This window comes from Physella acuta, unplaced genomic scaffold, assembly GCF_028476545.2.
Source record: "Physella acuta isolate Inbredline_101_S28 unplaced genomic scaffold, ASM2847654v3 ptg001738l, whole genome shotgun sequence".
In the NCBI taxonomy this organism is placed as follows: domain Eukaryota; kingdom Metazoa; phylum Mollusca; class Gastropoda; family Physidae; genus Physella; species Physella acuta.
In genome coordinates this window covers 1-27,779 of record NW_026733249.1, presented here as the reverse complement: position 1 = coordinate 27,779, position 27,779 = coordinate 1, and the positions used below count along the sequence as shown (strand labels likewise).

The 27,779-nt window shown below is 43.0% G+C and overlaps 1 protein-coding gene across 1 annotated transcript; it reads left to right on the top strand.

Annotated features, from left to right (window-relative positions):
* Positions 1-65: 65 nt before the first annotated feature.
* LOC131930204 (uncharacterized) lies at positions 66-26,651 on the top strand (the record flags this gene model as incomplete). Its single annotated transcript, XM_059286616.1, has 5 exons — positions 66-151; positions 12,676-15,162; positions 22,117-22,201; positions 26,136-26,254; positions 26,573-26,651. Coding segments are annotated over exons 1-5 (2,821 nt in total), but the record flags the coding sequence as incomplete, so codon positions are not given.
* Positions 26,652-27,779: the final 1,128 nt, after the last annotated feature.

The following is a 27,779-nucleotide window of genomic DNA, read 5'->3' as shown; positions in this document are numbered from 1 at the left end:
AGGTGCGCTGTTTATAAAGTGTGAAAAAAACACAGGCCATATTTCATGGCTTAAAATGTCGTGAGTTTAATCTCTGGGTAATATTTAGGCCCCACACGCTATGGATTATAATGAATTTCTTGGACGGGATGAAACATTATTACGCAACTTGGTGAGTACATCGAATCTATGACACAAATGCACGATAATGTTGATTACACTTGCAGTTTCTAATGTTTCTACGGGCATTTTGTGTTAAAATGTAAAATTTGCAATACTTTTTTTTGCTGAGATTTATATCTGTTAGACTAACATGACAACGACGTAGTGTTGAAGACAAGAATAAAGCATATAATGTAAATGTTAATATACTGGATAACTACAGCATTTTCCAGTATAATTGTGTAAAATATAAATGGGATTTAGAAAAAAATTCTGTGTAGTTTTTAGAGTAGAGTTTTAGCGACGGCCTCTGCTGCTCACTAAACAATGTAAAAATGATTTTTACTTTGGCTCTTGTGCAATATTAAAGATGTAGAAATTTTTGTAGGCCAATAACACACTTATGAATGCACTAAAAATAAGAAAATAGCCCTTTTCTTCACTTAGGTATAATATCTGCTAATAATATATAGATCTAGAGCTTTTGCTATTAGAAATATGTTTCTGCAGAAAGAAAGTTTTTCTTATTTTTAGTTCAATTTAAAAAGATTTTTAACACACTTTTATTTTTTCATTCCATTTATTATTAGGAAATGTTATAATATAATAGTCGACATTTAAGCTTTTATAAAGCGATACAATAGTTATTCTTTCCTGATCGACAATTCACAAGACTAAAAATATTTGTTTTAGGCATAAAACCCGATACGCAGTTAGAATCTAGTTATTTATATTAACTCTAAACGCCAGTAATGATCTAAGCCACCTCTCATTAGCTTCCCAATCGGCTCTAGGCCTGTGAATACTAGCTCACCTGTGATCATTAGCACCTTTTGTCATTGAATATAGCTTTAATATTTAAAGAATTATTTAGTATTAATATTGTTAATGAGATATTGCGATGTCATTAGATATGTAATTTATCTTCAAAGAAAGAAATCGTCCCATTGGAATTTCGAGATGGACTTAAGAAAAACAAACTAAAAATTTGAACTAGGTATATCTATAGTCGCGTGGACCATCAGTAAAAAGTTGATTGAAAAATGTATTTGAATTGGCTTTTTTTTTTCTTCTTCTTTTGTTACGATTAATTTTTGTTGATGAAAGTAAAATAGGTATTTATTGTAACCGATTCAACACATTTTAACGTCCAGTTTCATGTTTTGTCTGTACCCATCCCCCCCCCCCTTCGGGGTAGTTTCAGCGTTATGTGTACCATGCCTCAGTTATTGACATATTTACAGCCTTATTTTACATATGAGTTACGCAATTAATAGTCAGTAGTGGTACTTAATTAACCTAATTAACCCTAACCGAGTGTTAGAATTACGCCCTACCTACCCTGGCCGTAAAAAAATTTAATTCGATGAAAGTGAAGTATTGCTGTTACTTTAAGTGTCATAGCTGTCTGGCCTGGCGCTGTTGACCAGATGGCCACTGGCTGTCGTCATCAGCACAGGTGCACGTCTGGTCATGTTGAAATAGCAGACGTTGGTTTCCTGTGTCCACATACTGTTTGACTTTGTTTACTGATTTTGTTTACTGTTTACATTTTGTTTTATCTACACTGACCTTATATGTGAAACTATTTAGATTACGCCTAAACCAGACACTAATCCTTGTCATTAGTCTAACCTTTAATCGAAGTGTTTATTTTTTCAAAGACTACACAACACACGCCCCATTATTGATCGATATTAAAAATCGGTCAATTAAAATTAAATTTAAAAAATGTGCTTTCGTTGTGTCTTCCCCCTTATCAAAAAATTCCATCTTCGGGGAAGCCTCGTTCTAATATTATAATCAAAGCGGGCGTTGTGTTCGTCACTCTGTCTTGTTAAACCTGACACGGGTTATTCCCCTTGTCTGTCTGATGTATGACAACATTTATGCGTCTTTGAAAAAGGGAATTTTGTACTTTTTTTTTCAGGGTCTTGTTTTAATTTATTATTAGAAGAACCGTCACATGTAGAAAAAAAAATCAGGTTTAATGTCCGTGTACACTCCCCTAACCTTCAAACTTCCAAGTTATCGAGAAATATTTAAATTGTTCGTGGAATCGTGTCTGTCTTTAAAATACATCACAATAATGACATTTGTGACTTCCATAAACAAAGAGTAGGGAGTGAGGCATTGTCGTCATAAGTCAGGATAACGTGTATAAGTTGGTGCATGTGAGTGTGTGTGTGGTGCTGGGATATCTGTAGAAGTTAAAGATCCACACTTAGTACTGAGTGACAGTGTTTATGTGTGTGAATTGCTTTTATCCCTCCTCCCCCCCCCCACCAGTGTTTCTTCCAGACTTTTCTCCTGGCGCGGGGGGGGGGGGGGGGGGCTTCGTTTTCCAAATTTCCAGGGGGTGGGACGGATACAAGTAAAAGTATGTTTTCTATATAAATTCCATTTCGTTCGGGGGGGGGGGGGGGGCTGGAAGAGATGCCTGGAAGAAACCTTACCCCCCACCTTCCCCCACAGACATAACAACATACAGCCTACGTCACTGCCATTAGTCCCGTGCCAGGAGGGAACTCAGTCACCGAAAGAAGCCCGAGCTCTAGAAGCTGTTATTTGTTGTGATATTAAATCACCACTTAACGGTTGTAAAAAGTTGCTCCTATATTTAAACAACAACGCCGACCGCCCTAGTGGACTTGTCCTGCCATAAACGTCACACTTGATTGGTGGCGTCAGACACGATGAAGTGTCGTCCACAAGTTTTATCGCCATTGTCGAGTTTTCCTACCCCCTCGGAGTTTACACCGACAGTCTCTCCCTCGAGCCGTCATCGTCTAGTGCACAAGGACACGAGTAAGCCGAATGCTGCGCTGGTTTAAATTGCCGGTGTAAAACCCTAACCTTTTGTTGAGAGCTGTTTACAGGTCCTCAAACTCTGATGTATAGACCTCGAATCTGGACTTTGTTACGTACTGGTTAATTAGTCAGAGGCGACTTGCTTAGATGATGACCGCTATACTTATTTTGTTAGCCGTTAGACTTTACATAACGACTAGACTACTGACCACTTGGACTCAGATGTTTGGTTCTCTGCGTCTCTCCTGGTTCCCTTTGAATCTATGTTCCCTGTGACAACCTTGGTTCCCTGTTGCTCTCCTCGTTCCCTTTGAATCTAGGCTCCCTATGACACCCCTGGTTCCCTTATAATCTAGGTTCCCCGTGTCTCTCCTGGTTCCCTTATAATCTAGGTTCTCTGTGTCTCTCATGGTTCCCCGTGTCTCTCCTGGTTCCCTTATAATCTAGGTTCCCTGTGTCTCTCCCGGTTCCCTTATAATCTAAGTTCCCTGTGTCTCTACCGGTTCCCTTTGAATCTATGTTCCCTGTGTCTCTCCTGGTTCCCTGTGTCTCTCCTGGTTCCCTGTGTCTCTCCTGGTTCCCATATAATCTATGTTCCCTATGACACCCCTGCTACATGCCACCGTAGCCCCACACTAGACAAACATTTTCCCTGATCACATCTTGGTGGGGGACTCACAACTACGTCATAAGCAGATAGCGGCGGGATTAGAGATTAGCAAATGTACTAATCTCTAAACCAGGACGCTCTTATTTCAATTTCAATTAATCAGCTGAAAGCCTGCCAAAGTGCCCACAAAAAGACACTGTCAGTGTTACAGTAGTGTAGCAAGCAGGACACAGCTTTGTTGTGTTGATCTTATGTGTCGGCCATTTGCCTGTAGGTGTCGGCCTTATGTCTATGTGTGTCGGCCTTATGCCTGTGTGTGTCGGCCTTATGCATGTGTGTGTCAGCCTTACATGTGTGTGTCGGCCTTATGTCTGTGTGTCGGCCTTATGTCTGTGTGTCGGCCTTATGCCTGTGTGTCGGCCTTATGTCTGTGTGTGTCGGCCTTTTGCCTGTGTGTGTCGGCCTTATGTCTGTGTGTGTCGGCCTTATGCCTGTGTGTGTCGGCCTTATGCATGTGTGTGTCAGCCTTACATGTGTGTGTCGGCCTTATGTCTGTGTGTCGGCCTTATGTCTGTGTGTCGGCCTTATGCCTGTGTGTCGGCCTTATGTCTGTGTGTGTCGGCCTTATGCATGTGTGTCGGCCTTATGCCTGTGTGTGTCGGCCATTTGCCTGTGTGTGTCGGCCTTATGTCTGTGTGTGTCGGCCTTATGCCTGTGTGTGTCGGCCTTACATGTGTGTGTCGGCCTTATGTCTGTGTGTGTCGGCCTTATGCATGTGTGTGTCGGCCTTATGCCTGTGTGTGTCGGCCATTTGCCTGTGTGTGTCGGCCTTATGCATGTGTGTGTCGGCCTTATGCCTGTGTGTGTCGGCCATTGCCTGTGTGTGTCGGCCTTATGTCTGTGTGTGTCGGCCTTATGCCTGTGTGTGTCGGCCTTACATGTGTGTGTCGGCCTTATGTCTGTGTGTCGGCCTTATGTCTGTGTGTCGGCCTTATGCCTGTGTGTCGGCCTTATGTCTGTGTGTGTCGGCCTTATGCATGTGTGTCGGCCTTATGCCTGTGTGTGTCGGCCATTTGCCTGTGTGTGTCGGCCTTATGTCTGTGTGTGTCGGCCTTATGCCTGTGTGTGTCGGCCTTACATGTGTGTGTCGGCCTTATGTCTGTGTGTGTCGGCCTTATGCATGTGTGTGTCGGCCTTATGCCTGTGTGTGTCGGCCATTTGCCTGTGTGTGTCGACCTTATGCATGTGTGTGTCGGCCTTATGCCTGTGTGTGTCGGCCATTTGCCTGTGTGTGTCGGCCTTATGTCTGTGTGTGTCGGCCTTATGCCTGTGTGTGTCGGCCTTACATGTGTGTGTCGGCCTTATGTCTGTGTGTGTCGGCCTTATGCCTGTGTGTGTCGGCCTTACATGTGTGTGTCGGCCATTTGCCTGTGTGTGTCGGCCTTATGTCTGTGTGTGTCGGCCATAAACCTGTGCTTACATAAACCAGTTTTGGTACCCTAGAGAGCAAACCTTAGACACACGGCTACGATTTTAGAATTAACACAATGAATATGTAAATATTAACACAATGAATATGTAAATGACATGGCTGGTTTTAAAGTGCAGTGCTATTGGACATTAATAAACATTCGGTTCTACCTGAACTTCTACAGTCCAAATGTATGGCGGACTAATGATTGGGGTCTTAGTCACTGACCATCATATACACAAAATTATGGCCGCTAGCCAGTGACCATGGCGACCTAATACGTGTGACGTTTAGCCAATGATTAACGTTATGATAATTTTTGTATCACCAATCTCCACTTATAAACAATTTAAAACTAGACCTTTATCCGGCGAAAGGTGCCCATGTACCACTGTGTGAGAACCTCCGTGACACCTAGTCCATAACTGCTGCGGTTCAAACCTGGCCTGGACGTGTCGCATTAATAAAAAAAAATAGGTCCAAGTATTCCGATTGTGTTGGATATTAATTATCGATCGCTTCTCATAGAGATCACCGCCACTGATATTCAAAGGGAGACGATTCAACAAGGGGAAACAATTAGTGAGGAAATCCTCGGCTAGTGAGGACATACGAACAAGAAACTTGGCCTTTACAAGGGCCAGTCATGTGTGAATTTTGGTCACCTGATATATACGAGACGTCGAATATAAACTAAAAATCTATAGACGAAGATTTCTAGTAATATAAAGGTATATTACAAGACCCTACTCAATCTCAAGTAGAAAATAAAGGAACGGCACTACGGCATTGATATAGGACTGACCCCATGCAGGGCCATCTAGGCTTTTATGTTAGTGGCCCAGGATCATGTACGTGGCCCAGAGTTATATAAGTGGCCCAGGATCATGTACGTGGCCCAAAGTTATATAAGTGGCCCATGATCATGTACGTGGCCCAGAGTTATATAAGTGGCCCAGGATTATGTACGTGGCCCAGAGTTATGTAAACGGCTGCCGATCATGCAAGTGGCCTAGATTTATTTAAGTGGCCCCGGATCATGTAAGTGGCCCCGGATCATGTAAGTGGCCCAGGATCAAACAGCCACAGATCGAAGACGGCCATCTTACAATGTCACGTACAACAAACACAATCTGAGTTAAAGCCCTCGTACTGAGTGGTTGTAAACAAAGGGCGTCAGAAATAATGTTATGGCAGCAAACCTAGTGGGTCGAACGCTTATATATATATATATATATATATATATATATATATATATATATATATATATATATATATATATATATATATATATATATATATATATATATATATATATATATATATATATATATATATATATATTGCTCGACTTGTAGCAAATGTAACAAAAGTCTGTCTCGATGTCTTATATATAAACTCCAACAACCGTTCCATTCCAGGCTAGTGGGTCAGGGGTTGGGGGCGGGGGAGTAGCTCCAGGGTGCAATCAGTGCTTGTTCTGCAATTAAATTATGTGTACAACGTAACAGCAGACGACCTCCACCTGTCTGTTTGTGCCGACAATGTTTTTCTAAAGTAGCAGGCGCTATTCAGGCAACTCTCGTGACGACAAGGAATCGAATTGTCAAACTAGACCGAGCCGGTACTCGAGTGGGTTTTTTTTAAAGTCTTGATTTCGTGTTGGGGTAGACGGGCAAAAAACGGCGCGGGCATTTCTAAGTGATTGGTCGTATCTGGCTTAACAGTTCCGTGAGGTCTGGAACAGGTGCGATCACCCGTGACGGATCTCAGCGATCACTTCCTTAGGCTGATTTATTTCTGACCGTCATTGGAGGTGATCTGTGTATGGATCTGATCGCTGCTTCAGTGGCTGATATTTTTTTTTTCTGGGATTCTAGAATTGTGATTAAACACAAAACTTTGTATTCTGTGTTGTGAAAAGTGATCATAAGACTAAGACGTATTGTAGCCGAGTATGTGTAAAATTTAGATCGTGTAAGTAAATATGTTAATTTTTATAAAAATATGCAGTCTTTTTGTTGAAAAAAACTAATTTACCAGCAAACAAAAACGTTATTTAGTGTGGCATGGCGAGGAGCCTAATTCTTAATTAGCCAGTCTAATTATAAGTCTGGCAGTCAGACGTGAATGAATCATACAGTAAACCTTTATCGATCTCTGTGAGATTGTTGTGGACAAATTAATCAGGTACACATGTGGCACATACTCACATGTGGCGCATACACACATATGGCACATACATACATGTGGCACATGTGGCACATACACACATGTGGCACAAACACACACGTGGGACGTACACAGATGTGGCACATACACACATGTGGGACGTACACAGATGTGGCACATACACACATATGGCACATACATACATATGGCACATACATACATGTGGCACATACACACATGTGGCACAAACACACATGTGGTACATACACACATGTGGCACATACACACATGTGACAGGTTAATGCTACACCTGGTCGTGTGGGTGTTTGCACACCTAAATAACCTTCAGATATGTCCAGTATCCAGTTGTCACCGTAATTTGCATTGGCAAAAATCTCCTGTAGCATCCATCACTCAACCAGCCAACTCCTCCAAATCTTTGTTGAAAACTTTTTGTAGTTCCGAATTCAATGGTGTTGGGATACAGTCCCTTGAATTATATGTACATGTTCAAAGGGCGGACTTTTAATGTACACCAAGTTATCTTCTATAGCTCCGCTTTAGTACACCGGGGGTGATCTCCCATGCTATTATTACACACGCCTCGTAGAACGAGATAGAATACATTTGGAAAAGAAAACAGCACATTACTAAGCTGTTTGCTATTCCACTGTTCCCAGAGGCGTAGCGACCCTTCCCGGCGCCCATCGACAAACTTTCGATTTGCACCCCCCCCCCCCTCCCCGTCGAACTTTTCATTTGCACACCCCCCCCCTCAAACTTTCAGTTTGGTGCCTCCCCCCTAAGGTCGGCGCCCGGGGACATATGTACTCCCCCCCCTCGCTACGCCTCTGACTGTTCCTATTGTGCCAAAAATATGTCAAGAATAATAAATCTGAACAGACTCGTAACTTCTTAACCCTAATAAAGGCCTTGTTGTTTAGTTTTGTCATAATTAATGCATAATTTGCAGAAATAATCTCCACGCCATAATGGCATGTTCTCCGATAAACAAAACAATTGCAGCGTACTTTCGCTTATACTCGGCAAGGTTGTACCGTTACATCCCCCCCCCCCCCCCCCACATACTTTCTGTTTAAAATCGCGTCAATACAAATGCGATAATCTTTTGTAATCCCATCTCCCACCGATTGCTTCAAATCTGGAGTTATGGCCCCCATATCCCAGAGTGCTTTATTAAACATGATACCCATTGACAAAAGAAAAACATTAATCATTTTATCAGCGGGATAAAAACAAACGGATTATTTTTTTTGTGGCCATATCAACCCAGAGATAAAAATACAAGACATTCCACTGGCATTCTGCACGGGAGAAATGTTTGATCGTGTATGGCCGTCTGTATGCGGTAGATATCTGGCCAACATTTGTAGAGATGGCCGTCTGTAGATATCTGGCCAACATTTGTAAAGATGGCCTTCTGTTGTATGCTGTAGATATCTGGCCAACATTTGTAAAGATGGCCGTCTGTAAGCTGTAGATATCTGGCCAACATTTGTAGAGATGGCCGTCTGTAGATATCTGGCCAACATTTGTAAAGATGGCCTTCTGTTGTATGCTGTAGATATCTGGCCAACATTTGTAAAGATGGCCGTCTGTAAGCTGTAGATATCTGGCCAACATTTGTAGAGATGGCCGTCTGTAAGCTGTAGATATTTGGCCAACATTTGTAAAGATGGCCGTCTGTAAGCTGTAGATATTTGGCCAACATTTGTAAAGATGGCCGTCTGTAAGCTGTAGATATTTGGCCAACATTTGTAAAGATGGCCGTCTGTAAGCTGTAGATATTTGGCCAACATTTGTAAAGATGGCCGTCTGTAAGCTGTAGATATTTGGCCAACATTTGTAAAGATGGCCGTCTGTAAGCTGTAGATATTTGGCCAACATTTGTAAAGATGGCCGTCTGTAAGCTGTAGATATTTGGCCAACATTTGTAAAGATGGCCGTCTGTAAGCTGTAGATATTTGGCCAACATTTGTAAAGATGGCCGTCTGTAAGCTGTAGATATTTGGCCAACATTTGTAAAGATGGCCGTCTGTAAGCTGTAGATATTTGGCCAACATTTGTAAAGATGGCCGTCTGTAAGCTGTAGATATCTGGCCAACATTTGTAAAGATGGCCGTCTGTAGATATCTGGCCAACATTTGTAAAGATGGCCGTCTGTAAGCTGTAGATATCTGGCCAACATTTGTAAAGATGGCCGTCTGTAGATATCTGGCCAACATTTGTAAAGATGGCCGTCTGTTGTAAGCTGTAGATATCTGGCCAACATTTGTAAAGATGGCCATCTGTAAGCCAGAGGCGTAGCGAGGGGGACGGGCGGGGGGGGACATATGTCCCCGGGCGCCGACCTTAGGGGCCGCGAAAATGGGTTGGAAAAATAAATTGAAAGCTTGAGGTGGGGGGTGCAAATCGAAAGTTTGAAGGGGGGGGGTGCAAATCGAATGTTTGAAAGGGGGGAGTGCAAATCGAAAGTTTGTCCCCGGGCGCCGGTAAGGGTCGCTACCCCTCTGTTGTAAGCTGTAGATATCTGGCCAACATTTGTAAAGATTTCCCGGCGACTGACAAGTGGTCGACTCGTACACTTCAAACTTCAAGATTTGCTGTTGGTGAATGGACGGGCGTCGGGGCTTAGATTAGAGGCGGCGATTGGGGATCGGCGTCGTGGGAAGCCGGACATTTGGACAAACTGGGGGGGGGGGGGGGGAGTGGACAGTTAGGCAAACAGAGGAGCTGGATGATTAGACAATTTGGTTAGCCGGAAGCCCCCCCCCCCCCGAATTTTTTTTACCGCCCCCCCCCCCCCCCCGAACGAAATGAAATTTATATAATTTATATAGAAAATATATACTTTTAACAGTGTCCGCCCCCCCCCCCCCCCCCCGAAGATTTCAAGTGCCCCCCCCCCCGGAGAAAAAAGTCTGGAAGAAACTGATCGGTTATACTGGGGAGATGATGGGATGGTACAGGAGATGCGTGCTGTTCAAGTTGCCTAACGATTGAAAAAAATAATTATTCTAATTATATCTAATTATTAAAGTTATTAGACGAAGTAACTCAGCCAGTTATCTCACTGCAGAAAATATCATCCTTTCAACATTTCATAAGTTGTGTTGTGTAGCGTTTATCTCATTAGCTCATCTAATCAGCTCATCTCACCAACTTAACTCATCAGTTTATCTCATCAGTTTATCTGATCTATCTCATTATTTCATCTGTTCCAACATTTTCTAGCCTATTTTAATATCTACTTTTGAAATTTTTTCGAGCAAGTGTGATGGGGGCTCGGCCACTCACATCGATATATATAATTCTCCTCTTCGAGCCGTTAGAAAACAAGCTGCAAACGCTCTCCCTACCTCCCCACCCCTACATGGTTTTAGTGAGCTGTGTTCACTCTAAATGTTTACAAGCAGAGCCAACGATTTTAAACGTAGGGGGGGGGGGAGGGGAAGGAAGGGGGGGGGGGTTATGGTCCTTAACGAGCTACTTATAGTGTTTTAAAGAAATATTTTCAGTGTCAGCGTTGGTACTGTCGAATTCACAAATTATGAATTATTGAAAATTAGAAACAACTAAATAGCGGCGTATGTTATGCCGCGGGCCGGCTCGTAACGCTATATTTTCTCTCGACCACGCCTCGTTCCACGTAACAAAAGTACGCTGTATTTTATCAAGCTCTGTCGGTAGACTCGGCCCTGTCTGTAGGCTCTGTCTCCACAGACACTCGATCGTGGACAAACATTCGGTCTCCGGCCGACAATGACAGACAAACATAACTTCCCACAAATCGGCACTGGTCATACACCGGCAGGTACCGTGATTACAGGTGGGACGGAGGGGGGGGGGGGCCTGACACAATATTTGTAGCTTCCCCGGCAACCTCCAGACAATCAAACAGTTGACCCAGATTTACCTCGAGTAAATCTTGTAGGATCCCCGTGACCTCATTTACATCAACTAGACTGAGATAGCTCACTAGGTGACCTGCCATGAGGTCAACACAAGTTCACGACCTTGAGCAGGTCAACATAAGTTCACGACCTTCGGCAGGTCAACGCAAGTTTACGACCTTGAGCAGGTCAACACAAGTTCACGACATTGGGCAGGCCAGCACAAGTTCACTACCTTCGGCAGGTCAACACAAGTTCACGACCTTGAGCAGCTCAATACAAGTTCACGACCTTGGGCTGACTACTTATAAAAAAATCAAACTAAATGTGACAAGACAGTGGTACAAAACAAAAATTGACCAAACAGTTTTACCACCACTTGATTGTCCGCGTATCTGGGAGTGCCGCTCCAGATGTTGGACAACTCTGAACTCAACCAGTGTCCACTCGTCCTACATTTAGACTATAGCATTGATAGGCCTACTTTGTATCCACTTGACCGCTAATGATTTAAACTTTGTCCCAATTCTGATCCTTACAATACTTTTAGCTCTAATCATAGTCTTAATCCTAAACCTTTGGGAAGACATGTCGTTAGACTAATCTCACAGAACCAATTACCTAGGTTGTCTCACCTGCGGCAATCAACCTGTGGCTATATAGTATTTACTATTTACCTTTACTATTTACCTGTGGCTATTTGCCTGTGGATATTTACCTGTGGCTATTTGCCTGTAGATATTTACCTGTGGATATTTACCTGTGGACATTTACCTGTGGCTATTTACCTGTGGCTATTTACCTTTACTATTCAGCTTGTGGCTACTTACATATATTAATGACTAAATTGATTATCTTGTCTGTCCGCTCGACGAAATCTCTAAATACGTGACCAGTTATATATTTCACCTTTTGGTATGTCCGACAGGAAATGTTACCTTCTTAAACTCATGTTATCTTACCCTGATCGTCTGATTAAGAAACAGGTGTTAATTGTTTGCACTACACAACCTGTTCTCACCTGTCCCCTCCCTCAACCCACGTGACCTTACACAAGAGTCACATAGAATTTACACAAGAGCTGCCATATCTAACGTCATTGGTTATCGAACACACCGATCGATCGATTTGATCATACCAAACACAGAGCGCCTCAACAATGTACCCTGGTCCCCTTACCTGTCCCCCTTACCTGGCCCCCTTACCTGGTCCCCTTACCTGGTCCCTTACCTGTCCTCTGTGTTATTAAAATATGTTTCAAAAGGCCCCTCGCCCCACGGACCAACAGTACAGAATTATGGAAATTTGTCTGGAAAGTTCTCAGATATGTTGATGATTATCTACACGTCAGGTATACAGAACTTGCAGGCGTTGACATGTGGGTTGGGGGGGGGGGGGGGGGAAGAGGGAGGTTTGTTTATTGTAGCAGGCCTGTAATAGATATCGACATTTCTTGACTTCAGCAGACCAGACATACATATGGACGTTTCTTTACCTCATTTTCCGAGCTTGTTGTTGAGATGTAAAAAACTCATCTTTTCTTCTCTGGTCCACAGCTAGAGCGGAGCTCAAGTTTTCCGGAGAGGCGGAAGATCCGCGCGGCCTTGAAACGATTTGCCACCCCGGGAACGCAACCGTCGTCCTTGAACTTACACAATGGTCATGCCCAGACGCCCATCAGACGGTCAAACTCAGAGGCAGAAGTTAAGCGCGTCCGACTGACCAACAGGGAGAGGAGAATCAACGGAAAATGCCGAGATGAAACTTTTAGCCAAAACGAGGCTGAGAAACTAGAAGCCTGTAGCCATTCTGTCCCAGCGGACTTGTGTAGCTTAGATGTAGCAGGTAGCTCGACGGACAGCGGCTACTACTGTGACGACCAGGACAGTTCAGACAATCAGGTCACCAACATGGCGACCACCGCCGTCCCCCAGATGACCCCCGAGTTCGGACCCGACCAGAGGCGGAGGTCGTCCATGATCATGGGGGCCTACCGCGTCATCAAACGTAACTCTGTCATGCTATCCGAGAGTGGCCTCCCCTCCAGCCCCTCCCCCAAGTCCGCGGACGCCCACGCGGCCCTGCAGATGGCCAATGACATCAACAACAGCTTGCAGAGGCGTGGCTCCATGGGGGCGGGGACCAATCAGAGGCCGAGATCCCACTCTGTGTACCCCGACCACGTGACCAGTCCAAGCTGGAAACAGATTTCATCATCGTCGTCTGCCAACACTGCCAGCCCGCCCCACCCCGCGCTGTTAGCGACACATAAGGCACGCAGGAGGGAGAGCTACCACGTGACATCGGCAACAAAACCAGACCATGACAGGTCACTCCACAACCCGGCCAACCACCCAACCGACAACCCGGTGCGGCTGGATTTTGAAGGAAACCTCAGAAAACATTACCCGTCACCCACTTCCGGTTCCCGTCATGTGACCAGCGCTGCTCAAAACGAGGCCAGAAAAAGCAGGTCTGAATCTTTCTCCGCCCTAAGGGCAAAAGGCCGACAACTTCTTTCAGAATCAGAAACTCATTCCGTCCCTTTATCCGAGTCAGCGAGGGTTCTAAATTCTGAAGCGTCAAAGACTCACACGTCCGAATCCTCGAGGGTTCTCAGTTCAGAAACTCTGAAGCCTCATACGTCAGCGTCCTCGAGGGTTCTCACGCCTGAGCCTCCAGCCACGTCTCACTCAACAGGTTCTCACACTGAACCAAACACCACCAATTTGGGATCTCCGGATCTCACTGACGCGACCTCCGATGCCGCAACTGACCAGCGGACCAAGAGCAAATTTCTCTCTGACCTCTACAGTGGCCAGAAGAAGATGACCCACCTGTTGAATCGGTCAAAAAGTCTCCTCAAGGTCAACGAACTCTCCAAGCGCCAAACCCAGCCCATCGATCAACTCTTACAATCAGATTTCCATCGATCCTCTGACGACTGGCCTCGCAATCCTCCTGCGTCAACCAGCGCCGCGGAACATCTGAATGGCAGCCACACGGGCGGGGATCGCAACCCACCCACGACAAAACGAGAAGACGTTACAAATTCTATTCTCAATTCTCTACCTCCTTTAGGTTTTACATCATCAAACAAGGTACAGACGAACTATGACGTCAAAGGTCGAGCTTCAGGTGACGACCACGGTGACGTCAGAAGCGTGGACAGTCCATTTCATCGACCTCGTGAACCTTCGCTTTCATTCGAAGATGTTTTTACACCTGGTGTCTCACCTGGTGTCTCACCTGCGGGCCAGGCCGTCTATAAAAGTACCCGACGATCTTCTGGACATGACGTGTTTGACTTCTCCACCCAACACTCTCAGACCAGATCGTCGTCTGCTAAATCTTTCCCGCCAAACCTTTCTCCTTCCCTCGCTAAGAAGCTCGTCAAACCCTCAACCGAATACAGACGGTTTTCATTTCCGGACACGAGTTTGGACGCGAGTGAAAAGTTGGCCGAGGCTTTGAAAAACGTGAAGAACATCCAGTCTAAGTACACCTCACACTCAGGGGGGTCTAAGTACACCTCCCACCCAGGGGGGTCTAAGTACACCTCACACCCAGGGGGGTCAAAAGACAAAAGGCGGGGGTCTCTCTACAGCCCCCAGTTCCTGAGCGACGGTCCTATCCCATCTAGCCACGCTCTCACTTCCGATGACCGGAAGTCACGTGATATCTATTTGCACCCCATGTCGGACTTGAAGCCGCGCCGGGTGCCCAGCAGTGTGGGTCAACGAGCGGTCACTCAGCATGTTGACCAGGCCCATCTCAGGTCCCACATCTCAGATCACAAAGAGAGCAGGTTCGACTCCCGACTGGTAAACCAGGTCTCAGCACTGGATTACAGCGCCGCCGCTGATGACGACAGTTTTGACGAAACGGATGCCGTGGCGTACCTGAAATCAACGGTCCGTAGAGCGTCCTCTAGCATCGTGGATTACTCAAGGTCAAAGTCAAGACGGGGGTCAACTCCGGCGGCCACGGACACCAGATCGAGGCTGTTGACCGAAACTGGACTAGCTGGCTCTAGAGATATGGTAAGTTCGTGTTGGTCGAAAGTTTTAGGCTACATGCTTGTCTTCACAGCTTCCATGTTCCTTGTCCCAGTATGTATCATGTTTGTGTATGTGTGTACAGTTTTTGTAGTTGGGATAATTATAGCAACACAAGTCACGTGTACTGCTCCCATAGGGTAGGGAGATCTAATATTGTACATGGAGTGTTGGAAGATGTAGTGAAGGATTTATGGGTGGGGAACCCATGGAACCAGACACACATACATACATACATACACATGGACACTTACATACACACATACATACACACATGGACACTTACATAGACTCACGTAGACACATACACACCTAACACAAACACACTCTCTAACCTACAATGGCTTAAAACTTTATTTTTTAAAACCTAAGCTAAAGCAATTAATTAGGTCGTCTTGACATTTTTGTGACAAAGTGTGAAGCGACGTGACCTGTTAACTTGTCATGAGATAAAAGAAACCCTCGCATTCAAACTTCATCCTGCACTCGGTTCACCTTCGGTTTACGCCAGCTTGTTATGGTTGTGTTGTGTTGTGTTTGCACCTCTTAATTAAAACTTTTTTTTTACATTTCACAAAAAATCTCAAGGTTAAAGTTTATTTCTACCAGAAATGTGGCTGGTTTAAATTAAGAATTGATACCATCAGAAATTATTTGCCATCTAGTGTTTTGTCGCTTTCTGTGTGTAGTGTAACTACCGGCCTCTGGGTGTGGTGTTTCACATCTGCTGAATCTGTCCAGCCAATTAAATAAAGGTCATTATCTGGACCAACCCAGTGTTGTAAATCAGTCGCTGGTTATTTGACTGGCGATTGATTCACCTGCAGATGGTCAACCATCCGTGGCTAACTCGATAGACTAATATTAACCGTGGTTATTTTTAGCCTAGCTGATCGCAATGCCCACTTCAGTTTTAGAATGTCATGAATGGCTTTTTGATCTAATAGAAGTCTAGGCATACACGGTAGAATCGGGTTGACGTCATTGGTCTATGATCAATCGACCAGAATGACCAATGGACCAGAATGACCAACAGACCAGAATGACCAATGGATTGTACATAATTTAGGAGAAGTTAACCTTCTCTTAAAAATAATTTTCACGGCGATTTTCGTTAGTTGCCAATTAACGGCTGCCAACAGTCTTGTACCTAGGGCCCCGTCATCGACCTTCACCTTAGGGCCCCGTCATCGACCTTCACCTTAGGGCCCCGTCATCGACCTTCACCCTAGGGCCCCTTCGGTTGTTCTCTGTGACCCTCTTACCTGCGTAAAGGGCCCCATCTTCCACATATGGCCCTGTCCAATGTCCTCATCTAACAAGGTCAGCCTCACCTTTACTTTGTCCGCCCACTTACAACAATCCCGGTAACCAGTCAGCAGCGAGAATTTTATTTGTTACTTCCCTTTGTCCGTTAGACGTTCATGTAAAGATCCTTCGCTTGGTAAATTCTTGGTGCAGCTAAAGCACCGATATGTCCAATTTTATTCAGCTAACTTTGCTATTTTAGAAAACATAATCCGATGGTTGATGTCAAAGGTTAAGTGGTCAGCTTAGAACTCAGTAGAAAATGTTTGTTTCGTTAATAGGACGCCCTTTGTTTAATGCCCCCCCCCCCCCACCGTATTAAATAATTTAAACAATTATATCCAGCTTTATTATGAGATGTTATAGCAGCTTTGACGGCCGCGGGTCCGTTTATTTTTCAGGAAATACAAAAGTTTATGTAGGTTACCTACTGCTGAGTACCAATTAGGGCTGTATGACTCTGCTTTGACATATAATTTTTAAAAAATCTGGTTCAGCATTCAAACCAACAAACCCCGACCTAGTTTTCCTTTGCTCTACTACACGACCACGTTCGATCTACAGTTTGAAAAGCTCCATATAAATGTTGTCTTAATATAAGTTTCTCGGGCAAATAAAGAAACCTTACAAGTCTCGGTAGGGATCTCGCAGCACGGGTGGGTCTCTCGTTAAACAAACACGACCTTCCCAAAGACAGGCCCTAATGACGTCAATCACCCGCCCGCTCAATGCACACACGACTTCATTTGTATTCCAGTTAGAGATCTTCAATGCAGGAGGTAAAAAAAAATCTATAGCTGACCCTCACAAGTTAACAACGAAACGTTCGCCGGCAGACGTGAAGCTTTGTCGTCTGCTTCTGTGCACCTTTTTACCGCCTTTTGAAAAGCTTTTTTTTGTGTGTGTACGAATGTTAATGGAACTGAATTTCTGATTTAGTGCCATTACCAGTGGGTAGAGTTATAAATTTGTGTTTTATGTTTCGTTAATCTGAAACGTAGGGGATTAGCCGAGATTAAAATGGCGGTTGATTAATCTTTGATGGTAACATTTCACGGCTGATCTATTTTAGGTCTAGTGTTTATGTGAGTTTTGACCTACTGTACTAGAACATTGGAGGGTCGACTAACTACACTCAGGTGTGTCGCTGGGAGGTGTGGGGGGGGGGGGGGGGAGGGGAGGGGTCAACTAACTACACTCAGTTGTGTTGCTGGGAGGGGGGGGTCGACTAAACTACACTCAGGTGTGTCTCTGGGAGAGGGGGGGTCGACTAATCACACTAACACAGGTGGGTCGATGGGGGGGGGGGGGGGGAGGTTGACTAACTATACTAGCCCATGTAGGTCGATGGGGGGGTCGACTAACTACACTAACCATGTGGGTGGCTGGGAGGGGGGGGGACGACTAACTACACTAACCCATGTGGGTGGCTGGGAGGTTTAGGGTCAAGTCGTACAGCTGTACTCACCACCTTTGATCCGTGTGTTTAGTCACGAGATTTAGTGCTGTAGTAAACATTGTTTTGTGTTGTCTTGTTAAAATAATGTCCATCTCGTTATGTCAAACTGCTGACACAGCATTCTTAACTTTATCCCAGAGGATAATTGTGGATGTTTTAGATCTATTAGTTTTTATCTGTGGATGTTTCAGATCTATGGATCTGTGGTTGGACCCTGAAGAAGTTATTTATAAAACCATCAGAGGCAAGGGAGACGATAGCGTTTGCCTACACTTGTCTCTGATTGTTTCCCTTACCCTTATTAGCTTTCTGCTGTTTAGTGAACAAATGAAGACAGTAATGTAGTCTTCTTGTACATCCGCTCACACATAAAACAAATAAAACAAATAAAACAAATAAAACAAATAAACATAGTTAAAGTAAGACTCTTCAGACCACGACATGAATTTGTTTTGATAATTGTCGTCCCTCACGCTACAAGAGCAGCTGGTTTAAGTTATGTACATACATTAGCATAGGTAATTGTGTAATTACTTCCGTAGCAACTGTACAGAGTGGGATAAATAATGAATTCGCGTTATGTCGGTTGTTTAGATACCTTGGTATCGATCCTGTTGTAATCGATTACACGCATACTTCACGTGCATAATAGATCAGTGAACCATTTCTTAGAGTTCATTGATCCGTAACACACCTGACAGTCAGGTTAATGGGGTGAGTAAGTGCAGTCTATTTTTAGAACTAAGCCACACGTTCGTAAACTATTGTTCAAGTCCTGAATGTAGAAGTTACACATTCAAACCAGAAGGTCTATAAAAGATAAATGAAGTAGAGTTCACCTTTTCTTACCTCGACATACGAACGTCTAGTTAATGTTCAGCACTACGCCCAGCCGCGGTGAATTTCCCCGACTAGAGTCACTAGAGTTGAGTGGATTCGAACCCAACCGAATACAATCATGCTGAGATTTCCAAACTGGTAGTCGCGAAAATTAGAGCAAATATGTGCAATATATGAACATGAAACAAATATAACTATATAGACCGCGATAGATATGTAACTGTAGTGGCAAGGCCCCGGAAAACACGGAGCACATACTCCAGGATTGTACTCTGTATAGCCAGGCAAGAGGCAGACACTGGCCCCAGCCCACCCCACTCAGGGAAAAAATTATATGGGACACCTGACAAACTGGAAACCACAGTCCGGTTTGTCCACGAAGTTGGACTTGTTGTCTGAATCCTCCACCATATTCAAAAATTAAGAACGAAGAAGAAGAAGAAGAAGAAGTAGTGGTCAATAATTAATATAATTTTTTTATCATTGGTTAAACATTTAGATGTGGAATATTAGTTAATTTTAATTGGATTTGATGGTGGGCTATTTGCCATCTTAAAATTACTAAATGGCCAAGGGAGACAAATAATATAATAGCTGTATTTAAAAAAATACAGAGAAATATAAGGGAGACAAAAAATAACAGTTATAAAAATACAGAGAAATATAGCTGTACTTGAGATAAATAATAAACTGATCATTGTTTTTAATTGCAGATATTATAATTATATATTGTTTTCAGTTACTAATTCAAATGGTTAACTTCAATAATTTCTAAATTATTTTCAACTTTATTTTAAATTAGAAACTATTAGCTTTATTAAATAGTTACTATTTAATCATCGAAATTTTGTTTAAGCTTTTGATTTATAACAAATACTAGCCGTCCCGGCCAGGCCCTGCTCTGGCTTCTGTGAAAAACCTTTCTGTTAAAGACCATTACCTGTGTGTTTAGTAATCATCATAAACCCGGCATTGCCCACCCAAACCACAACCAACCAAAACCAAAACAACAAAACGCAAACATAACGCTAACACAATTACAAATACAAACGAAAACAAAAACTTAACAACAAACACAACCACACCCACAAACACCAATACAAACACAAAGAAAAAACAAACAAAAAAGCAAACGAAAACAAAAACCTAACAACAAACCCAACCACAAACACCAATACCAACAAAAAAAAAAATCAACGAAAAAAGCAAACGAAAACAAACCAAATCCAAACGCAAAACCAACCAAAAACACAAATACAAACCCAAACAAAAAAAACACAAACAAAAACGAAAAAAGAAAGAACAAAAACGAACCAAATTAAAACGCAACCACTAACGCAAACCCACCTAAACACAAAGAAAACACTAACGCGAACATAAACGCCCGGGGCGGAATCACCTGTTTTAGCTTAATGAACGACTATAGTACCCCAACTTATTCACAGTCTTTTGCACTCACTTAAACGAACGCGCCTGTTTCAATTTAATAAACAATTTTAATACTCCAAGCTTATCCGTAAAATACCTACAACATTTGCACTTGATCAATCCCCGCTAATTATGTAATTATTTTTTTTCCCAACACCAAAACAAAGTAATTAAAAAGTAAATTATTTTCACGGAATGCAATGGTCTTATAAAGGGAAGTAATTGTGTTTTTCCTAATTTATCAAAGGGAAGTAAGTGCTATAGGACTAAATAAAGACATAATTAGAATTTTTGTAAAAGATGATATTTTTTTTAAAACTTGTGTTGAATGAACATGCCGACAATTATTACTATAATTTGAAAAATGAAAATTATTTCCCAACACTTTCAATGGTAATTTTTTAGCTCATAAATTTAGACAAATGCGCACGCTAATTTTCTAACACTTAAATTCGTACAATTCCAACGACATACAAATGCATTACATACAGAACTGAGCTTTATATATTAGATTCCCTTGTACACGCCTCTATTTAAATATTGCATTTCTACCAAAAGTGCACAAAAAAAGAAATAGATAAAAAAATATTTTAAAAAATAATTTAAAGAAATGTAATTTTAATTTGTATAAAAAAAATAATTGTTTGCAGTACCTAAACGGCTGATCATATAAGAATCTATGTAACTTCAAAATAAAATATAAATATTAAAAAAAAAGAAAACAAAAAACTCATTTCATGAGACAGGGAAAATCACCCAAACAAATCATCTGTAAATGGTCATAATAAACCACAAAAATTTCACATGATCAATGTGGATATAAAAAAAAAAGTGTTACATTCTTGACAAACAGTCAGCTACAATGTTATCAGTTCCTTTAATATGGGAAATAACCAGATTAAAGTTTTGGAAATACAAAAAAAATAATTGTCTACTGGCCGTCGGCCGATTGTTAGACCTCTGTTACAGATGGGGTCACTACACACCTCTACCACACAAAGTGTCACTACACACCTCTGTCACACAAGGTGTCACTAAAAACCACTGCCCCAAAATATTAACTTTTCTATAATTACTTTAAGAACACTGGCAAGAAAATCTTACATAAAGATCTACAACCTAGATTGTTTCAACAATGTATTTGTACCAAATCCTGCTCTACCAAATCCTGCTCTACCAAATCCTGCTCTACCAAATCCTGCTCTACCAGATCCTGCTCTACCAGATCCTACTCTACCAAATCCTGCTCTACCAAATCCTGCTCTACCAAATCCTACTCTACCAAATCCTACTCTACCAAATCCTACTCTACTAAATCCTACTCTACCAAATCCTACTCTACCAAATCCTACTCCACCAAATCCTGCTCTACCAAATCCTACTCTACCAAATCCTGCTCTACCAATTCCTGCTCTACCAAATCCTGCTCTACCAAATCCTACTCTACCAAATCCTACTCTACCAAATCCTACTCTACCAAATCCTACTCTACCAAATCCTGCTCTACCAAATCCTACTCTACCAAATCCTGCTCTACCAAATCCTGCTCTACCAAATCCTGCTCTACCAAATCCTACTCTACCAAATCCTACTCTACCAAATCCTACTCCACCAAATCCTGCTCTACCAAATCCTACTCTACCAAATCCTACTCTACCAATTCCTGCTGTACCAAATCCTGCTCTACCAAATCCTGCTCTACCAAATCCTGCTCTACCAAATCCTACTCTACCAAATCCTACTCTACCAAATCCTGCTCTACCAAATCCTACTCTACCAAATCCTACTCCACCAAATCCTGCTCTATCAAATCCTACTCTATCAAATCCTGCTCCACCAAATCCTGCTCTACCAAATCCTGCTCTACCAAATCCTGCTCTACCAAATCTCTCCTTGTTTTTCAGATTGCCGTTGATGAGTCTGCTGAACGAAACCGCGCCAAAATGCTGGAGGTCAGAGGTCACCATTTACGGAGCACCGGCATCCAAGGTGAGAGAATATTTTCCCTAGCGTGACAAAAATCTTTTCCCTAGCGTGACAAAAATCTTTTCTCTGGCGTGACAAAAATCTTTTTCCTGGCGTGACAAAAATATTTTCCCAGGCGTGACAAAAATCTTTTCCCTAGCGTGACAAAAATCTTTTCCCTAGCGTGACAAAAATCTTTTCCCTGGCGTGACAAAAATCTTTTCCCTAGCGTGACAAAAATCTTTTCCCTGGCGTGACAAAAATCTTTTCCCTGGCGTGACAAAAATCTTTTGCCTAGCGTGACAAAAATCTTTTCCCTAGCGTGACAAAAATCTTTTCCCTAGCGTGACAAAAATCTTTTCCCTAGCGTGACAAAAATCTTTTCCCTGGCGTGACAAAAATCACTTCTCTAGCGTGACCAAACTTGTAAAGGTCTGTGACAGATAGAAGTTTAAAATTTAGGATGACAGAAATACACAAGTTACGATACCAATAAAATCTCCAAACTCACTGTTGTTTAAAAATAAATTTTGACCATCGCAACTCTTGAACTATATCTAGTGACGACCACATGATGTCCGACAGCCTAACGACTTGGCTAAATAAGCCACGGTCATATGCTTATATGAAATTTATTTTGGAAATGCATTTCATACACCTTTAAACAGTTGAAAAACAAGAACTTTATTTCAGCTATGTATTGATTACAAGTTTAGACCTTTAGTTGGTTGAAAACGTTGAAAAAGCCGTTATCAAACGTGAGACTTACTCGGTTAATCTCGGTACTTGACGTGCGTGGAATCGATACCGGATTAAGATTGATCAAAGACAACAGATGTTCACTGGACGATTACTGGGAACATGTTCATGTTTGGCCAGAACTTAAAGAAATGGAAATAAATCAAAAGGCGAACGGGAATATCCCATAAATAAAAACAGCTGGTGGACGATAAACAAAACTTTTTGTCGTCATACTCGGCTACTGGGTGGACTTTTTAATGGAGAAAGGTCAAAGGTCAAAAAATTACATTTCTCAAAGGTTATAAGGAAGGTGTTGGAGTGGGGGGGGGGAAACCATGTGTTGGTTTGTTGGTTGAGAATATTTGTTGGTCGCGTGGTTTGGGGCTAAACGGCCATGATTCAAATGTAAACTGTCACCCTTCAGATGGGTCATAGCCAACCCGCTGTCAAAGGTCACACAGCGAACCCGACACACAGCGAACCCGACACACAGCCAACCCGCTGTGGGCAGTCACTAGTCAGCCAACCAGCGCGATAGATTCCCGACGTTTTAAATACAAGAAAACAAATAATAACAACACAGTTGTAATGCACGTGTTGTATGACCCCCCGCCCCCCCCCCCGCCCCCCCCCCCCCATCCATATATCCCGGCTGTGTCTCGCCACATAAGTTCCAAGTGCACACGGCCAATCCGTCTGTCGTCTGCTTTACATGTTAGTAAAACGTCTTCTGTACCCAACTGCTTTTTTTTTCTTGCAAGTCCATGCAACAAAAATGGCGGAATACTTTCGGTTTTAAGTCAACCCCTCCCTCTCACACATGCATCACCGCTAACACCCCTAAATATGTCACGTGTTACATCTCCGTCTCTGCCCCTCCCCCCCCCCCCCCCTCAATATGTGATATATTCTGTCTCCACCTCTGTTGTTCTCCCCCCCCCCGGGTCAATATGTCACGTGCTAAGTCTCCGCCCCTGCCCGTGAGTGCACCAGATGGATGGAGCTGAATCAGCTCAAGTAGAGTGGAGTTAATGCGGCGGTGTTAGCACGGTGTGTGCGTGCTGCTGTTTTGGTGTGTCGTATGTTCTGGTGATGTGTTTGTGATGTGTTTATGATGTGTAACATTCCCCACTTCAGGACGGCTGTAGCTGAGTTGTGGTGAGTTGATGTTTTACTGGGTTCTGTGTGGCACGGTGCAGACGGTGAATGACTGACGAGGTTTTTCGTCCTTTCACCTTTCCAAGTCCCCCCCCCCCCCACAGTGGGACCCATTGTTACTGACTTTAATAAACGTTACTCTACTAAATGAACACTTAGCCAAGATAAACTCTACTCCACCAACTGACCACTGACCCACTTGTTTAAATCAGGTCTCAACTTTTAAAACATTAATGCAGACGTTTTCTACTAGGAAGGGGAGGTAATAAATTTTTTGGGAGAATAATCTCTCCTGTTGTCCTTCCCAGGTTTCTCTGAGCGTGAAGAGGTCAGACCGAAACTGCTATAAAAACCATAAACCAGATTCAATAAATCACGTTAGTCGTACGTTTTTTGCCCTCGGTACCAACCCTCGACCTGGGAGTAAAGAAAGTAACGTGTAGCATGGTATAGGACCCTCATATGTTTTATTTATAAAGGAAATAGCTATTCAATCGCTAAATACATTGCTGGTGCTTTGGGTGTTTTTACTGCTCATTTTTTTTTTTGCTCTAACAAATTAAGCAAGACCGCACACGACCGTGTCAGTTGTCTCAACATATTCATGATGGTCAGTTGGTCAACGTCTGTACTTTGGCCACATCTTTAAACCACATGGGCATTCAATCTTCTTATTCTGGCAGTAGGGGCAAATAACTCTACTAATGACGGCAAAACATATGACTCAGTGACAATTATGGGGGGGGGGGGGGGGCAAGTTACTTTGTATGTACTAACAATGGGGGTAGGGGACGTTTGACTCCCCCCCCCCCACACACACACACATAGAGGGTTAAACTTGGTGAGACAAAAACTCTACACATAGAGGGTTAAACTTGGTGAGACAAAAACTCCACACATAGAGGGTTAAACTTGGTGAGACACGGCAATCAGCTGCACGTTACCAGCACACTAATCTACTCCAAATAATGGGGGGGGGGGGGGCAGTTATATGGGGGGAGGGATAGGGAATAACACCTAAATGTTTTTGGATAAGTAGTGTGGGGGAGGGGGAGTGTAGTATAATTGACTTTTATGGTGCTAGTTAGCGTAAAAAGTGTGAGCGCCTTTCATATGTAGGCAATCACAGCAAACAAGGGTAGGTAACTATAACAGGAAGTCGGTAAATTAAGACGGTAAATTAATTAACCGTGTAGTAGAACGCAGCCGGCTGGAATGTGTGTGAGGGGTTCTCAAATATGGCAGATGGGGTTCTATAATGTGTTAATATGGGTGGTTGCTGGGCAGACGGGGTTTTATAATGTATTAGTATGGGTGGTTTCTGGGCAGATGGGCTTTTATAATATATTAGTATGGGTGGTTTCTGGGCAGATGGGCTTTTATAATGTATTAGTATGGGTGGTTTCTGGGCAGATGGGCTTTTATAATGTATTAGTATGGGTGGTTTCTGGGCAGATGGGCTTTTATAATGTATTAGTATGGGTGGTTTCTGGGCAGATGGGCTTTTATAATGTATTAGTATGGGTGGTTTCTCGGCAGATGAATATAACTAATATTTTAAAAAAATTTAAACTTTAATATTTAATTAATTACTGAGGTATACGTGATAGGATAATTACTAAACATTGGCACCTGGAAGTTTTAGAGTGTGAGAACCACTGGTTTGACGGATGTATTACAGTATCCAGTTTGTCTTCTGCGTTGTTGGGCTACCAACGCCGCACATGGTATTTTTTAACCCACCCAGCTTGACCATACGTGTCCAGTTTTTTTAGTTTTCCATGGCTGGGAGAAAGTTTATTTTAATAACCCGAGCATCACATAATTGGTTCTGGATTAACTAATTAATTAAACACATTCATTTGTTTGTCGTTTTCTGGTTTGACTGGTAAGACAACTTTTACCTGCAACTTACCTGTGTTTGTAAACACTTAATAGCGATGGCATTTGGTCGAATCAGTTTTTGTCTACTATCCTGCAATGTTATACGAGCTTATGTATTCCTCTTGTAAAAATATTTTTAAAAAATAATGTAAACAACGTTTTTATCTCCTGTCAGAATCCTCACCTGTTGCGTCCAGTGACCACTCGGACGTGTCCAGCGTGTCTGCTGGACCAGGCCTGTCGTCTGCTCACAGTTACAAGGGTCTGACGGGACTTCACGAGTTGCAGAAGTTGGTGAGTTCACCTTGGTGATGTCACAAACTACGAGAGTGGGCGTGGCTTGATCTATCATCTTATGTTTCAACAGGGTCTGATTCTGTGTGTGGGGTGTGGGGCATGTGGGGTGTTGATTGGGATGTGATCCTAGCTAGCTAAACATTGGTCATCATCTGAACTTATGTAGATGATATCGCCAGTGCAATCTGCTATCTACAGGATGTCCAACAATTTGTATTGAGGTGTTTTCTGTCAAACTAAATCTTAAAGTTACAGGTGTACAACTTTCTCTAAAAGTTACAGGTGTAAAACTTACTCCCCATCTCCTGTCCCCAGTTGTCACAAACTGCCGACTCAGCTGAAAGGACCAAGATACGAAACGTCATCCGTCAGTTACGTCATAATTATGATGCAGGTGAGTTGTTTCATACATGTAATTATACCTGTTTAACCCATCACCTGTCTGTCTACCTGTTTAACCCATCACCTGTCTATCTACCTGTTTAACCCATCACCTGTCTACCTGTTTAACCCATCACCTGCCTGTCTACCTGTTTAACCCATCACCTGTCTATCTACCTGTTTAACCCATCACCTGTCTATCTACCTGTTTAACCCATCACCTGTCTACCTGTTTAACCCATCACCTGCCTGTCTACCTGTTTAACCCATCACCTGTCTGTCTACCCGTTTAACCCATCACCTGTCTGTCTACCTGTTTAATCCATCACCTGTCTGTCTACCTGTTTAACCCATCACCTGTCTATTTACCTGTTTAACCTATCACCTGTCTGTCTACCTGTTTAATCAATATTCATCTAGTTTAATCCTGTCCACCTGTTGAATCCACCACCTTTTTTTTTTTTAAATTTAATCCATAATCTGTATAATAACCTCAATCTAATTACCTTACTCATGCTAACCTCTCCTTATGTCATTATTTTATGCCATAACACGTGCACATACTAGCCAATGCGTCATCGTTACTTTGACATCGATAATTGTATGTTCGGGATTTTCTTCACACCAAAGAAGTGTTTTAAAAAGAACGAGCCCTTATACACACGTTCAGACTCTAGGACAGCCATCATAACCACACGTTATTACCGTACTTCAACATTGGTTGTTGACTCGGGTCTTGTAGATTCCTACCCTCGACCACAAGCCCAGCAACTGATCAACTGAGAATCTCAGCTTTGTTCGGCCAACAAAAATCTTCCAATTTCTGCTGTTGATGCTGGTGTAGGAGAATAACGATAACAACAACAAGTGATGTTTTCATCTCTACCTTGTGGAAGGGGGGGGGGGGGGTCACATTAAACAGTGATGTTTTCATCTCCACCTGGGGTCACATTGACCCCGACCCCTCACGACAAATCCAGGTATTGATGTATCGATTGTGAGAGAACAAGAAATATTTCTTATTGATCTCCCTTGGGTAGCTTGGCGACAAAACCCTCGTACCTGCTCGTGTCTTGTGGATGTTGTGACGAGTCGTGTGAGTACACATCTCACGTGCTGGCAGAAGCCGTTACCTCACCGT